General features: G+C 39.7%; 1 protein-coding gene across 4 annotated transcripts in view; it reads left to right on the top strand.

Annotated features, from left to right (window-relative positions):
- LOC149227601 (putative LRR receptor-like serine/threonine-protein kinase At1g56130) overlaps positions 1–17,142 on the top strand; it is a 322,774-nt gene that overhangs the window by 270,680 nt on the left and 34,952 nt on the right. For all 4 annotated transcript variants that reach the window (XM_089377830.1, XM_089377832.1, XM_089377829.1 and 1 more), the window contains 3 exons: positions 8,513–8,572; positions 8,766–8,810; positions 9,127–9,188. In XM_089377830.1, coding sequence (XP_089233956.1) covers positions 8,513–8,572; positions 8,766–8,810; positions 9,127–9,188 — 167 coding nt within the window. The remainder of the gene's footprint in view (positions 1–8,512; positions 8,573–8,765; positions 8,811–9,126; positions 9,189–17,142) is intronic.

Raw genomic sequence — 17,142 nt, 5'->3', positions numbered from 1 at the left:
CCGAAAATCATCCAAAATACTAAATCAACTGTGTTCAGTATGATGCATCTGTCTCCCGAGTCCTTGACTACTGCTAGCATCTACACTATCACTGAAGAATCTATACTCTTGTGAACTCTGCATTGCGCTCCCTAGCATCTGACTGCTACTAGTTTGCAACTGTCACTCTGGTACTGACTGCATCAACTACCACTGATCCATCCTGCTACTGAATACTATGGTCCCCTGTAGCGAGGTATTGATCCATGGGGTGGACTCCTCAAGGACCCTGCCCAACTGTAGCGCTTTTTGGCTACAACATCAAGTCACCCCACCTCACTCCTAGAGGTATATCGACAAACATAGTGAAGTCTTCCTCTAGCCTGGAGGAAAGCCTATCGATCTTTGCTGAAGTTGCCTATCGGTCCTCCTTTTCCTCCTTGTCCTTCTTCTTGAGAGGACACTGGGTACTATAGTGACCAAGCTCACCACAACTGAAGCACTTGACCTTTGACAGGTCCTTCTTTCTCTTCTCCCCTTATCCTTGACTGGGACCCATAAATCTGAGGGCCACATTCTCCTCCTCCTTCACTGTCTTTGATCCGCTGCTGCTGCCACTTATGGAGCTCTTAGCAGAGCTCGTCTCAACTCCTCCTGCTGCAAATCAGCCCACATTTTATCCCAGTGTAGTAGCATATCTCTGCACAATATGCTTTGGAAAAAGACTTGCCAATATTTTGAGACGCTATTGAGTTCCAATCGCACTAGCTCTGTGGGTTGAGGTGCTGCCCCAACAACTGACAGTTGGTCTCAGACCTCCTGAATCCTGGTAAGGAAGGGGTCTATGCCTTCCCCTTTCTGCATTGGATGAATCTCAGCTTCTCCTCTACGTACATCTTCTGCTACTCGAAAGTACCCTGGTACAACATGGGGAGAGCATCTTGCATCTGTTTGGTAGTATCTTTGCTAGCTATATGTGAGACAACATGATCCTTGACTCCATCTAGGATCAACCACTTCGCTCGCGCCATCTCTTCCTTGAGGAGTCCACCTCATGGATGAGTACCTTGCTACAAGGGCCTAAATTATTCAGTAGAAGGATGGATTAGTGGCAGTTGATGTAGTCATTACCAGAGTGACAGTTGCAGACTAGTAGCAGTCAGATGTTGGGGAGTGGAGTGCAGAGTTGGAAGCAGTGCAAAAGTGGCACAGTGCAGAGTTAGCAGCAATGCAAATTCCTTGGTGGACAGTGCAGTCGCTAGTAGCAGTCAGGACTCGGGAGATAGATGCATCATACTAGACACACTTGATTCAATATTTTGGATGCTTTTCAGTTGCAGCAACAACAGATGAGAGGGAGTTGTAATGCAAATGCAGAGTTGGCAGTAGTATCACAGTGTCAGCAACAACATGGATGCAACATCAAAGTTACATAGTAGTTGGTGGGTGGCAGCATCTAGACATCAACAACATGACAGGAGATGATACAGAGATAGAGTGTTGTGACAGGGTGTGCAACACTAGAACACATTCCTCGCTAAGAGGGAGTGTTAGTTTTTGTAGCATCGCATGTGTTGTAGCCACAAAATTTGGTGGAGAGGCTAGAATAGATGAGATCTCCAAGAGAGAGAAATCGTTTATGGAAATTCCACCTAGAAGTGAATTAATTAGATTATTAACCAATTTTTTAATGTTTCCTAAGTCTAAACTTAGGAAAATTGGTTAATTAATTAGTGTTAATTAATTCAAGGTGAGAATCATCTAGAAACTCACACGGATCGATTCCAAGATGATCCTAGCCATCGATTAAGTTTGAATCTTGGTCGTTGGTGCTCGAACAATGGATTATAAGAGGAAGTTGATGGGCACTTGGAGAATACACTTGAGAACACCAGAAATTCGATTTCCTTGGCAGATCAATTTCTAGAGTAGTAGCAGTCAGCTGCCGGAGAGCTAGAGATCGAAGCAGTGAGTGAGGGGCATGGACAGTGAGTCCGGAGGAAGTTTTCAATATCTGTAGAGGCAACAACAAGAGGGACGAGTTATTCCCAGTGAGGCAGCACAAAGGAATACACATTTGCTTCAGATTGGCAGTTCGATTTAGCTAAGGAAAAAATCGTTCTTAGTTCCAGAGGTCGGGAAGAGGCTCCAGAGTGACGGAGATACAATTTTCTCAGTAGAGGTAGGCAGAACGACTTCATCTGAGACTGCTTAGAGGCTTGATGTCATAAGGACTATGCACACCAATGCAGAAGCTGACACAAAGGGTCCAGGAGGTCGAGTTTTTTGAAGGCAGGTGGTGACGAGATTGCTTGTGGAGGAAGGGTAATTCCCTTCAATAATTTTGCCCAGATTTTATTGATGTGGATTGCCAGTTTCAGGCATCCAGATTGTACTTAGATGTCACTGTTGCATAATAAAATAAAACCCTCATCTGCTGCACCAATTTTCCTGCATTGGGTTTTTCCTGGGACTTTTGTGCAAAAACAACAACGTTATTTTTTTGTGTATGTGCTAGTATTTTCTCAGTTCTAGTGCTATTTTATTTTCCGCAGTTTTATTTGTGAATGTTGCAGTGTGTTTATTTCGATGTTTTCATAGCAATAAACTGAATAATTAAATCACTAGTTAGAAGAAATAATACCAGTTGCTGCAATAGGATTCCAGTTTTTGGAATTTTCACATATAGCTAGAACAAAGTGGGTGGGGTTTAGAGTGACAGCCCCTGCCCTAAGCCGTTGTCACGGTACCTGTATAATAAGAGTGACAACATGAATCATCCTTCTCCTTGGCATACGACCTCTTTGTAATCCACTCTGTGTTTTGTTTTTGGAATAAACACTGACAACAACTTGGCACTAGGAATAACACAACCTCTTGAGGAAAATAATCTTGATGCTCAACTCTTGATATTTGCTTCAAAATGATTCTCTTCTAGACTCTTGAGAACTTGCCCCTTTGGTGAAGAATTGAACTCGGTCCTTGATATTATACCCCTGCAAACACAATTGGGGAATTTGAAATGATCTTCCTCCAAGAGATAACTAGGGTGGCACACAAAGTCCACCGAAATTAGCTTGAGTTTCGCTTGAAACTCTTGAACTCTTTCGAGCTCCTTTCAATTGTCAATGAAATAGATAGAATAGAATGATTTACAATTGACTTCCTCCTACTTTTATAATTCTTCATGCAGTCTCCCTCTAGCTTCTAGATTATCCCTTTTTCCTTATTATTTTAAGGGTGGGATCCATTCTCCACTTTTGCCACCATTTAAATAAAATAATAATTTTCCGCCATTCCAATAAAATAATAATTTGCCTCCCTCTATAATAAAATATTATTTTGCCGTCATTCCATTAAAATAATGATTTGCATTCCTCCAATAAAATATTATTTTGCCGCCATTTCATTAAAATAATAATTTCTCCCCTTTTCTCCCAAAATAATATTTTCCCCTTTTAATATTATCCAAAATTTGGCAAATCTCCTAAGTGATTTTTACATGCACAAATTTGGGAACATTACATATGGAGGAATTTTAGGGTTTATCAACATTTAATCTCAATGCATAGGTAGGGCTTGCGAAGCAGATTACAGAGAAAAAAGAGAAGATGAATAATTGATGCACTCATATTGCACAACAGGATCACAATGATGCTCTATTAGAGAAATTTTGAGGTCTAAAATGGGTCTTCTAAGAAAAATGTACAACCAAAATAAACTTTATAAGAACCAATAGGATTCAAGATGATGATGTCAACCATTGGGGATGATTCACCATTTTTGGAGTAAAAAAAGAAAAAAGATTAAAAAATAATAAAACTATTTTTTCAACTCGTATTTTCAACTTATCTCCCCAAGGTTTTACTCAAATTTCAAGCAGTAGTACTCGTTGGATGTAAAATTTAATTCGTCATCCAAGGAGTACCCATGTTGCATACTTTCGATAGGACCTACTACACGAAAAATGAGAAATACATAAAAAACGTGATTGCAATCACATTTTTCATGTATTTCTCACTTTTCGTGTAGCATGGTCCATTGAAAGTATCCAAAATGGGTACTCCTTAAATGAAGAATCAAATTATGCATCCAACGAGTGTTTCCACTCAAAATTTGAGTAAACCCATAGGGAGATAAGTTGAAAATACGAGTTGAAAAAATAGTTTTTTCTTTTCCCTCTAAAATTTGATGATGTCATCTAATCTTATTTTATTATTTCCACTATTATTTTATAATTTCCTTAGGAGACCAATCTTAGACCTCAAAATTCCTCTAATGCCAAGACAATGGAGTTATCAAAAAAGGCACCAGGGTCTTATACCGCTGGCAAGTTGAGGATTGAATAACTCCATGCATGATAATTTTATTAAAATAGGACAAATATATACACAGAAATGACCTTTTGTTTCATCTACCCACAAGACTGAGGATGGTTGTTCCTATTCACCTATGACTCTTTATTTTCTCTAAGATCAAAAAATTTACAATGCAATATTACCAAGGTGTAGGTATCTAACATATATGAAATAAAAAAAATCCACAAAATCCTTTGCTAATTGGTGTAATCCTTGTAGTATTAGTCTTGATTCAATATTTTCTAATCAATTTATGTAAAGAAAGAACCATCCGTCTTCCTTGGCAACAACACTACAGATGCAAAAGAATTCTTACATGGAACTATATGATACATATCCAATATTTCTTGGACTTTCTTATATCTCATCCTTGAATACCTTAGGATATCTAAAGGGAAGAGAAATGGCTAATTTCAACCTTTCTAACAACTTAGTGACGTGGTTTTGTCCCCAATGTAGTGGCAATTGGAGGTGGGTCCTGAAATAGGTCAATAAACTCATTAATTAATTGTTGCACCAAGCCTTTTGTCTTTTTGTTTTTTATGCTTCTACCTTGAAATGCAAGCCCTTCATGGAATTACATAAAAAAATGAAACAAAAGTCACCTTGAGTAAGATATTTGGCCATTGTATATTGAGATCAATCAATATGCACTTAGTTGTATCCCTCTAATTGTGATAAGTTGTTGTCCTTTTCCAAACTTCACGTACAACTCATTAAAGTCCATCTGGAATTCACCAATAGCATCAACTTGGGGTCTATGAAGTTATAATTTCTACTCAATGTTATCATAACCAGACTGGTCATCGAACTAGTAGACCCCCTAGACTGGAAACTGGTCAAAACTGGACCATAACTAGTAAAAAAACTGGAACAAAAAATCAATCATCAAAAACACATAAAATATTCAAATTTTAAAGAAAAGCATATATATTCATGTGCATCCATATGAATCCAAGGTTCTAAACTATTTATACACAAATAAGCAAAATATCTCATTTATATAGTATGTAAGGGTGAACATAACCAAAATAACACTAAGTGCAATCCATCTCTGAACCGAAAATATATCAACAAACAAAACCTAGATGGCCTCTAGCATCCAAAAAAAATCATGCCACAAAAAATACCTACATATCATCAAAATATTTTCCTATATTGGGATCTTCGCCATCAATATCGCCCTCTAAGCATTAAAATAAGATAGAAAAAGCTTAGCATGTCAAGTCAAGATTTTGTTTCAGTGATGAGTACATTTTTAGTAGGATCATGATACAGGAGTTCAACAACCAATGCCACTAACATCAAGATACATAGAGGGGTTGGTGCTTTTGATTAAATGTTAGTTCCATACCCTCGTATATGACGAAATCCAATGGAAACATTGAAATCCCCCCACTCCTAAAATCTTAAAATTTTGTTAATTTTATTGGATTTTGAGTTGGATCTAAAATCCGACTTCCTCCATATGAAATCCAATGAGTTTGGAACCACTCTCAAACATCCTAAGTCAATTAATGGTAATGTTAAAAAATTAAGTAAAAGTGACATTCTCATTTTCATCCTTTTACATCAAGAATTTAACATTACCATTAATTGATAGCATTAGTAGGGGAGTATGGTCAAATAGTAGGCTTCCCCACTTATATATCATTGCTTTAAAAAAAATTGCATTCAAAGGGTCCTTCGTAGCGTCATATAAAACTAGCTGGTTCAGTACCAAACTGGCTGGTTTAGTGAAAAAAGGCCAATTCACTACCGAATGGCCAGTTCAGTGAAAAAAGGCAAGTTCACTACCGAACCGGCCAAAAACGGTCTCGTTTACTAGTATGAACCAGTTTTTCCCTCCAACCAGTGAGACATGTTGGTTTTGACCAGTCCATTTCTGTTATGATAACATTGGTGCTGCTAGAATCAATAAGAGTAACCACAATTATTTCCTTTTAAATTTCTTTTTAACCTAAAGAAACTAATATTGAATAATTCCCAATGGACATAAAGGGACAAAATTGGGTCCTCTTTTTGTTTTTTCTCCTGAATTTCTGCTACCTCCTCTTGATCATTCCCAACTACGTTTGGTTGTTCTTTGGCTATACATTCTATCATGTGGATCATGCTAATAGCTCTATCCTTGTGCACTTTGAACCACTTCTCTTTCAAATTAAAACAAAGTTGTTTTAAATGTAAATTAACAATGATAATAGAGACTACTACTATACTTTTAAACTTTTCAACAATATGTTTAAAGGAGAAAATTTAGGTTCCACTTTACCTTTGAGTTCTACCTTCATTTTCAGAGCAGGATTCTCTTGACAGGTGGTTTCTGAGAACCTGTAAATAGACTTTTTCTTGTTGAATTCCCTACTCAAGAGTGGCAGGCTGGAACACTTTGACATACACCCAAATGGACTCTTTAATATGTAGATATACATGGAAACTTCATGCCCAGGAGAAATATTATCTACAAACAAGATAGCTTAATGGAACTCTACCTTGTTTCTTCATGTTTTAAGGGCTAATCAGGACACAAAACAATAATAAAATGTAGTTACAAATTGGTTCCAAGTGATTATCTTTTGTTGACCTCTCTCATCCTGTGAATCAAATACAAACCCATCAAGGTGAGAGTTGTAAAATATTTTTTTTTGTTATTAACCATAGGGTTCAATTTGACAAGATGAGAGAGTTACTCTATCCAAGTCGTTGATTTGATATCATTGCTAATATGGCCAAACATAGGAATGGGGATGTAATTTTTGGTTCATGCTTTTCTCAATCAGATTGATTCATATGATTGCACATTTTTTTTCTATAGTTGTTTGAAAAAGGCATAAAATCATGGTCATGATGACCATCTCTTTTCAAGTTACTCTATCCAAGTCGTTGATTTGATATCATTGCTAATATGGCCAAACATAGGAATGGGGATGTAACTTTTGGTTCATGCTTTTCTCAATCAGATTGATTCATATGATTGCGCATTTGTTTTGTATAGTTGTTTGAAAAATGCATAAAATCATGGTCATGATGACCATCCTCTCTTCTCTAATTTCAGTGTCTTCGATGGCCTTGTTCACCATTACCTTCATCTCATCATTCCCTTCTATCCATGGTTACAATCATTGAACAAATGGCCTGATTCATTTTTTCTACAGTGTTTCTTATTCATCCATGTGATTTTTATGGCTTCTTCTGCCGGCAATGAATTATTTGATTTTCAACTATTTTCAATAGCTAAAAAAGAAGCCATTGTTGCTGTTTGAGCATGAAGCAAAGAACGTTCTTTGATGCCATTATTATAATCTTAACTTGAACACAATTGATAAACAAAGAAAGAGTAAGAAAAATGAACATTTTTTGTTCAAATGAAGAGCTCCGAGAAGGGCTTAAAAAAATCAGCTAGTAACATGCAATGACATGCAGTTGTGACAACAGACTTGAAAAGGTTTTAAGTGAAACATGCAATAACATGTAATGACATGCAATTAAAGCAGTGGACTAGTACATAATTTTTATATTATATAATGATTTACTTATCACAATTTAGAATATTCTAACAACCATTCTAAAAACTATGCAACTAAATGTAATAGACAATGTTAATCTTCCAAATACAATATTAATTTGCTAAAAGGAAAAAAATGTCGTTGCAATTGACCAAAAAGTCAATTTTTTGAACTACCTACAACAAAACATCTAAACAGCATAACATTTGTTGAAACTTACGTGCCTATTTATAATTTCTTGTCCCTCTTACCCCTTTGATCCTTGCATGTGGGATAAGTGGCTTTACTTGCATGCTTTATATTTAACATTTCACCATCTAGAAAATTCCAATTGCTACTTGTGTATCAATTCCTTTTATAACTTACTTTAAAATGAAATTAAGGCAATTAATGTCCCACCAACCATGACTTAGCTAAAACCTTGATGGCTAAATGACGTACAAACAACTAGAATAAAGTACATACAACAAACAGAAAGCTCTAAAGACTACATAAGATATCGATAATTACATGATTACGTTGAGTGCAACTGAGTAACATAAAGTATATTATATTTACGCATCATTACGCTGATATGCATATATTCCAAGATAATATACTATTGTTTATGGAATCTTAATTTTATTGACAATTTTGTCTTACTATACTGCTAATGTCTTATGTACACAGAGATCTATCTTACAACCAGTTTTCTGGAGCTCTTCCAGGATGGCTGAACAGTTTGACAGTGTATGCAAATAGGATTAATTTCTGATATGAAGTCATCAGTTGACTTTTTAAACTAATTTGATATAATTGTCCGTTATTATTAGTAACTTCCTTCTTTACTAGTAAATGTCAGTGTCTATTGTTGGGCAATCAACACGCCTTTTTCTATCAACTACATTGCACAATTTATAATATGTTATATCATGACATGCAGGAATCTGGTAGGAAATTACTTCGCAACAAATGAAACAGATAATAGGTAGCCACGCCCTCTTTCTATCTCATATTTTATTTAAGAGCAAAGACAGATGAAAAATACTGAGTTAATATTGAAAGTATTGTTTGATTTCACCGACTACAGGGGAAAATGCTAGAATTTAATAGACTATACAAAATCATCGGTCTAATATTTATTCAGGATATAAGCAACCGGGCATGAGTCTGAAACCTGTGTCCTAATATCCTGATTTTTTATCTTTTATATTTTTCAGAATATTAAGTGGTGTTTCTTTTCGACTATAATCATCGTGAATAATCATTATAATTGGTAATTACCAACAACTTCGCTCTTACAGATTTTCTGGGAGAGGATTAGGTTGCCTCCAACGGACCTTTCCTTGCAATGGAGCTCCACGTTGTGAGTTATTTTAGCCTCTTTCCTTTTAAATACAAAAGTTGCATTTTACACAGGGTCATCTGCTTTATTCCTATGCAGTAGTGTGTATATAGGATCCTGCACTTGCAAATTGGGGTAACTATTCATGTAAATTGGCCTTTATTAATGAAGGCAACAACTTGAAGGTTTTCATTTTCTCTTCTCTTTTCTTTTTTTTGTTTTGTTTGTGCTATGTTTTCAAATGCATGTTGTTTTTACTTATAAAATTACCTTTTATAATTCAACATAGTGAATATGTTCTTCTCATGGCCCATTAAACCTTTGATCTTTCTTGTTGGTTTCTATTGAGAAGATTCAGCAATGAGCTGTTTGCAGAATTTGATACAATTTTCAGATTTGTCCTCCATTTTTATTGTTTTCCATGTGGCCATAATTAATTTGTTATAGCCCTATCTTTGTCTTGTATCTTCATATGTTAATGTTGATAATAGATACCAACAATAAGATTCTTCCCTAATGCTTCCTACATAAGAGAACCTTCCATTTGGTCATTAGTGATACCATTTATTTAAAATGTTTTTCTAAAACTTAGTCACTCTGCTATATTTTGTGGAAAGATGTATAGAAAGGAAGAGAGAATGATTCATACACCCTTGGGGCATTACACATCCTTCTCATCATTAAATAAATTTTACATAAGTCAAGAATTTTCCAAAATCACCTAAAACTAACCACTTCTAAATATATCTAGGATTTGCATGATTTTTTAAAAATATCTTGACTAATAGTGTATAAAAATATCTTTCTAAAAGTGACTTAGACTGACAACTAACTATCTGACTACTTCACTTAACAAGATATTTCATTCTTTAACACTCCCTCTTAATCTCAACTATTACATTCACTAGTACTAACAACTCCCCCTTAACTATGACCACTACCACCTGTTGGTCTCAACTAGGCTTACAATACTTATACCATTTCAATTTTTTTTTTCTACTTCTGCATGTTGATCCACAACGCTACTTTGCACAAGTCTTTTCTTCCTATTGCTCCAAAACTTTGTATTCCACATACTTTTTACTCTTTTTTAATAGTTCCTTGTCTTTAGTGTCATCTTTATCTGATTCTTTGTCTCATCTAGTTGTACCTTGGCTACCGTTGACTGAACTTTTCTGTCAATTACTATAAGATCAAAAAAAACATATTCATGTTCTTTCATCTTCTCTTCCACTGCCACAGAGTCTTCAAGAACTCTAATGGTTTCCTTGATTTCTTCTACTGAATTTTTTGTTGTAGTTATTGTAGCTTTTCCATAACCACTTTCCTTTATCATACTTGGTGTTTGAAAGTCACTCTTCAAGAAACACTAACTCAACTTCATAATCAAATTCAAGTTTCACTACTAGGTTATCCTCACCTGATACTGCCACTGTAAAGACAATTTTAATTTTATCCTCCACATGTGTATCTACACACTTAGCTTCACTGTTTTTATGTAATGTTCCTTCCTAAATTATTTTGGAACATGATTAATTTCTACATTTTGGGGCCAATTTTGGAGGTGACGGGGCCCATTTCATTTTTATTAGAAGACTTAGGAGTTAGAAGTAAGTTACTTTGGGATTTTGTTAGTAGCATCTGGGGCCACCCACACAAGGAAATACGCACTCCCTAAGCCAATGGTTCGAAATGCATTAGAGGGAAAATTGAAGGTTTAGTGAGGGACCCACAAAGGAGGGAAAAAGGCTCCACGAAATCTATAAAAAGGAGGCAACACTCTTCATTTGACATCTCTTTGGCATATTGATTTCTCTTTGGTTGCTCGAGCTGCTTAGCCGAGTAACTTGTTGTTCAACAAGAGTTCTTCAACCGAAGAGCTCACCCTTTCTTTAGGGGACTTTGACAATCACCCTAGGAAGGTTTTTCTTCATTCTTCCGAAGGAGGATTTCATTGTGGTTTCCAGCAGTTGCATTCATCTCCAAGTGGTGCGTATTACTAGAGAAAGCAGTGAAGAGGAGGCCGAGTTTGCTTGTGCTATCTTGCAGTGGAGTTTGGTTGGGAGATTTTCTGGAGAGGAGGCATAGGAAGGTTGCTATCATTTTAGAGAGTTTGGGAGCTGGAGGAGAGTGCTTCTTAGCAGTGTGACTTTCGCACTTCCTGGGCTAGCGCAGAGGCAACATTTGGTGCACACGCGGGAGGTAGAGCATCAATCTTTAAGGCTGAACTTTGCCGAGGGAGCTAAGGGAACCATTTGTGGAGGAGATTCCTACATTTCCGGAGCTTGGGAGGAGGTTTTTGCCTGTATTCCTTGCAGGTTGTATTCTTGAGGGCGTAGGGAATATTGGAGGCCAAATTTGGGAGGTTGGATTCAGACCAAAACCTTTCTAGGTTTTTGTGAGTTTTGGTCACAGAGATTGGGGCTGATTTTGTAACATTTTTCGAGCAGTGGAAGTGGATTTTTTTGCAGTTCCTTTCGAGTCAGCAGTGTAGTTTTCTGGGCAGCGCAGATCATTAGAGGAGCATTCATTTTCGAGTGCTTGATATCATTGTATCATCACCTGGGTTTTGTCATGCTTGCCATTGAGGCAAGCCCAGGTGCATTCCTCCATACTATTGTACTTGCTCCATTGATTAATAAAATGGCTTAGCTGGTTCTACTTTTGTAGTTTTTATGACCATTTACTCATTGTTGAAATTTTTTGTGTATAAAATCGTTTTTTCTTTGCATATCACTATTTATTTAAGTTTGGAACATTACAGTGGTATCAAAGCATGATCTTGGCCCAGCTGTGGGTAACCAGTAAGATCATGGGAGATTTGGGCATGTATGCACAGTGACGGGTTACACCGTACACCACCCATGGCTCAAGGGAGATTCAGTATGTAGGAATTCTGGGGTGGAATCCATTGAAACGATGAGAGGTTGGCTCAGTTGAGGAAGGTGTGAGACCAGATCCATCCCTGTCCTTACAGCAGAGACACTAGAGGTGCACAAGCCATGGGAGTATGACCATCTACACTATGTGGGGAAAGTCGACAGAATGAGGGAACCATATCTCGTGAAAAGGAGCAGGCAGGCCAAGGACAGTTAGAGGGTGAGTCAAGGAGACAATTTTCCTAGTGGAGACTTGGTTTTAGACATCATGGGCCTGAGGAGGAGGTCGAGGGTACGCAGGGTCATGAGGAGCACATCGATATACCCAGTGTAGAACAAGAGTCACCATTGTTGGAGACCTCTTTGATGGCACCAGTTGACACCTTGACGGAGAAACTGGAGCATACACCCATAGAGCCATCTGATGATGTGGTGTCTGTCATTGATGAGGTGCCATTTGTTTTTGAGGTATCCATTGATGAGGTGTCCAAGACCGTGTCCAGATTTTCAGGTGATGGCAGCGCACAACAAATTAGGGAGGAGTCGGGAGACACATCCATTAGTGAGGTGCTAATGGGCACAGAGGCACCTAGATCCGTAACGAAGTTCTTAGATGACAACTACCTACAACAGTATGGAGAGCACTTTGAAAAGCATGAGCTAGATGAGGATGTTATGCTCAATGAGCTACTTGTGGAGGGACAACTCGGGACTCTTGTTGTGCCCATGGTAGAGGGGGATGAGAAATCATATGTTGGACCTGCCATTGACGAGGAGCAGATAAATGCACAGGCAGCCAACAAAGTTGCAGTCCTTCCAGACAATAAATCTCTTCAGGCTTACATAGACGGGGCCTGCAATATTGTTAAGTTACCTTTGCACATTGGAGGGAGATTCGTTGGGTTACCTAGACAAATTGTATATGATGACCGTGCCAGTGAGACAAGGTGACATGAGTTGTGTAGGGCACAACACTCGCATGATGGACTTGCTATGTACTCGGGGACTCTTGCATTTGATCCCTCTCATGGGGTTGGGTGGCAAGAGATATTGAGTTGGTACCTAATAGGGCTGACTAGGTTTTTGGATACATCCATGATCGAGAGAATAGTTTAGCAGGGGTCGTGGTTTGCCAAAGGGGCACGAGGGATGGATCATTGTTTGGACCTAGGTGGGACTCCCCACCACTCCATGGATTGGGTCGGTCATGGTATTAGCAGGATGGCGGATCCAATGATTGGACTCACCCCCATTCTCATATTCCCACCAGAGTTTTGGACAACACTAATGACAGGTCGAACAAACAAAGGAGTAGGCAGACTCCATGAGTTGTCTCGGCATGTTGGCCGTATGTGGGGGCATAGGATGATCAGTGTCTGTTGGCAGGAGTTTGTCGGAGGAGGTGGCATTGGCAGGCCACCAGACAGTGCCTTATATGGAGTTGGGGATTCCTCACACTTGTGTAGGGAATAAAGGACATTGAGGAGCAGAGCAGCAGTGGCATCACTACTAGTGCCTAGAGAGATTCACTTCTTTGGCCCCTCAGGGAGGGTTTGGAGGGGAGATTCCCTCATCAAAGAGCACGGTGATGTAATAGGGGCGGTGATGATACAGGACGGGTGTGGGCCGACGCATATGGACACAACTTTAGGTCATCAAATCCAGGGATGGGTAGGAGAATCTAACGTGGAGCATTGGTCTGCAGATGGGCAGGGAGATGCATGGGGGTGTGTCATAGTATGTTGGAATGCACTGTGGAGTGGGAGTGCCACACATCGCATTACGTACATGCGGGGAGTGACAAGTGCAATGACACAGGTGGGATGCATGACGGTACAGGATGGTATAACCATAGCTGGGAGTATCCAGTGGTGTACCGAGATAGGTTGCGGCGTACAGTGGCATGTTGAGGAGTGTTGTGATACTGGGTGGTATGTAGTGGCAGATGATGCGGCATAGTGGATGCTTGGAGTGTTGCCTCCTAGGAGACTTATGGACAGGGGCACTACGTGTACCATTGGATGCAACCCACCTAGGATCGATGAGGACACTATTGAGCATCTGGGGACACCATGTTTAGTGGAGGCAAGGCTTCGAGGGGGTTATCAACAGATCCGAGATAGAGAGGGGGTCATCTGTAGGATTACTCTTGAGCATTTCAGCGAACTCTTGATCATACCCATCCTCCTCCGGTGTTGTTTACAGTTGCAGAGTGTTTGTTTGTTGCCCCTTGACACTCTCCATTCATCCAACAGGGATTGGGAGGCTCACCCTAGGCAGTTGGATGAGACCTCTCGTATCATAAGATGGGAAGAGACTCTCTAGTTGAGACACTTGATAGGTGCACGAGTTGATGAATATAGGCTTAGGGATGGTTTGGTTGATTGTCGAGGTAGTATATGTTCCACCCCTTGGCTCACACTTGGGGAGGTGACTGAGAGGGAGTTGCATGTTGTTTTTTCAGCTAGACAACTCGAGGCGTTGGGGGAGCATGAGGTGCAAGGGATGGTAGTCCTTATCGATAGGATGATGTCGAGGCTTCTGACAGCACTTGAGCACATCATCAGGAGCTGGAATAACAGATCTTGCTGTGTGATTTGGCAGGCGCGGAGCAGTTGGTTATTTGCGACACAGGTTCTTGATGTTCGGTGTCTACCTATTAGATACCTACAGGAGATAGAGATGGGTCACAGAGGGGTCCCAACAGCTAGCAACATAACACAGCAGCAGGTAGAGAGGATTTGGGGTTGTGGACCTCCAGTACGGTTATGGGATCCAGGGATCCAGTGGATTGGTGGTGTACTCCACTCCTCAGTGAGCTTGGTCAGAATAACAGGCAAACTGATTCATTCACAGGTAGACACATGGGGAATCACCATAGGGCGAGGCTGATTGTTGCTCAGGATTGGAGCCAGCCATGGGGCAATAGGCGCTGGCACTATTGAGGAGCTTTGGTAGGTTGGGCCTAACCTCGATCATCGCATAGATTGTGGCTGAGAGTTATGCAAGACGAGGTTATGGTACGAGCGTGCTAGACAATTAGTGATGACCAGGGTGTCACAGGGTCAACAAGATAGTTTCTTGCTATGTTGGCATAGGGCCCTAGCATCACAGTACTTAGCGATTTAGCTACCCATAAGGGTGAAATGGTCTCTACAGGAGAGGGTCATCCAGATTTTCCACCGGGTTTCCATGATTCATTGATGGCGTGGGAGACTTCATTAGAATGGCAGGATGGCCAGCAAGAGGATTTCAGGAGGAGATCATGCAGGAGAGGCTTCATTGGCATCGAGATTGAGTTGTATCTTCAGGGGCCCACAATCAGAGTGCATGGGGTGGACTATTCAATAAGGCAACTTCATGAGGATTTGGACAGAGTTTTATATCGTCATGATGCTCTACTTATTGGCAGTAGACAGAGGGGTTCTAACGCCCCTATCTGGCAGGATAGTGAGTGGAGCAAGGGGTGCTTCACGTTGATCAGGTTGACTTGGGATCCTAGTATCGAGGGACTCCTTCATTATAGGATAGTAGAGAGATCAGGGACAATCCAATGGCATATTTGGGACCCTGGTGAAGTTTGGAGAGACAGTGGGGATCCACAATCAGAGAGGGCGCTTGTTCAGGAACTGCTTGAGGACAAGCAATTTTTGGTGCATTGGAGGAGGTTGCCAGATGAGGATGCTACTTGGGAAGGCGAGCATGTACTTGATCATACAACACTGAAGTTGCTTGGGGACAAGAAACATTTGGGGGGCGAGGACTGTAATGTCCCTTCCTAAACTATTTTGGAACATGATTAATTTCTATATTTTGGGGCCAATTTTGGAGGTGATGGGGCCCATTTCATTTTTATTAGAAGACTTAGGATTTATAAGTAAGTTACTTTGGGATTTTTTTAGTAGCATGTGGGGCCACCCACACAAGGAAATATGCACTCCCTAAGCCAATGGATCGAAATGCATGAGAGGGGAAATCGAAGGTTTAGTGAGGGACCCACGAAGGAGGGAAAAAGGCTCCACAAAATCTATAAAAAGGAGGCAACACTCTTCATTTGACATCTTTTGGCATATTGATTTCTCTTTGGTTTCTCGAGCTGCTTAGCCAAGTCACTTGTTGTTCAACAAGAGTTCTTCAAGCGAAGAGCTCACCCTTTCTTCTGGGAACTTCGAGTGCCACCCTAGGAAGGTTTTTCTTCATTCTTCCGGGGGAGGATTTCATTGTGGTTTCCATCAGTTGCATTCATCTCCAAGTGGTGCGTATTACTGGAAGACGTAGTGAAGAGGAGGGCGAGTTTGCTTGTGATGTCTTACAGTGGAATTTGGTTCAGAGATTTTCCAGAGAGGAGGCATATGAGGGTTGTTGTCATTTTGGAGAGTTTAGGAGCTAGAGGAGAGTGCTTCTTGGCAGTGTGACTTTCACACTTCCTGGGCCAGCGCAGAGGCAGCATTTGGTGCACACATGGGAGGTAAAACATCAGTATTTAAGGCTAAAATTTTTCGGGGGAGCTAAGGGAAGCATTTGAGGAGGAGATTGCTATATTTTCGGAGATTGGGAGGAGGGTTTTTCTTGTATTCCTTGCAGACCATATTCTTGAGCAGTTTGGAGGGCATAGGGCATATTGGAGGCCGAATTTGGGAGGTTGGATTCAGACCAAACACTTTCTGGGTTTTTGTGGGTTTTGATCAAGGTGCTTGGGGCTAATTTTGTAGTGTTTTCTGAGTAGTGGAAGTGGAGTTTCTTGCAGTTTCTTTCCAGCCAACACTGTAGTTTTCTGGGCAGCGCAAAGCATTAGAGGAGCATTCATTTTCGAGTGCTTGATATCATTGTATCATCACCTGGGTTTTGTCATGCTTTCCATTGAGGCAAGCCCAGGTGCATTCCTCCATACTATTGTACTTTCTCCATTGATTAATAAAATGGCTCAGCTAGTTCTACTTTTGGAGTTTTTATGACCATTTACTGATTGTGGAAAATTTTTGTTTATAAAATCATTTTTCTTTGCATATCACTATTTATTTAAGTTTGGAACATTACATTTTACCATGTTCATGCACAACATCTTGTACATAATCATGTTTTGCTTCCGCAATTTC

The sequence above is a fragment of the Pinus tabuliformis genome, chromosome J (assembly GCF_031772625.1).
Source record: "Pinus tabuliformis cultivar Carrire ecotype Pingquan chromosome J, CPIR1, whole genome shotgun sequence".
Classification (NCBI taxonomy): Eukaryota; Viridiplantae; Streptophyta; class Pinopsida; order Pinales; family Pinaceae; genus Pinus; species Pinus tabuliformis.
This window is presented reverse-complemented; position numbering and strand designations above follow the sequence as displayed.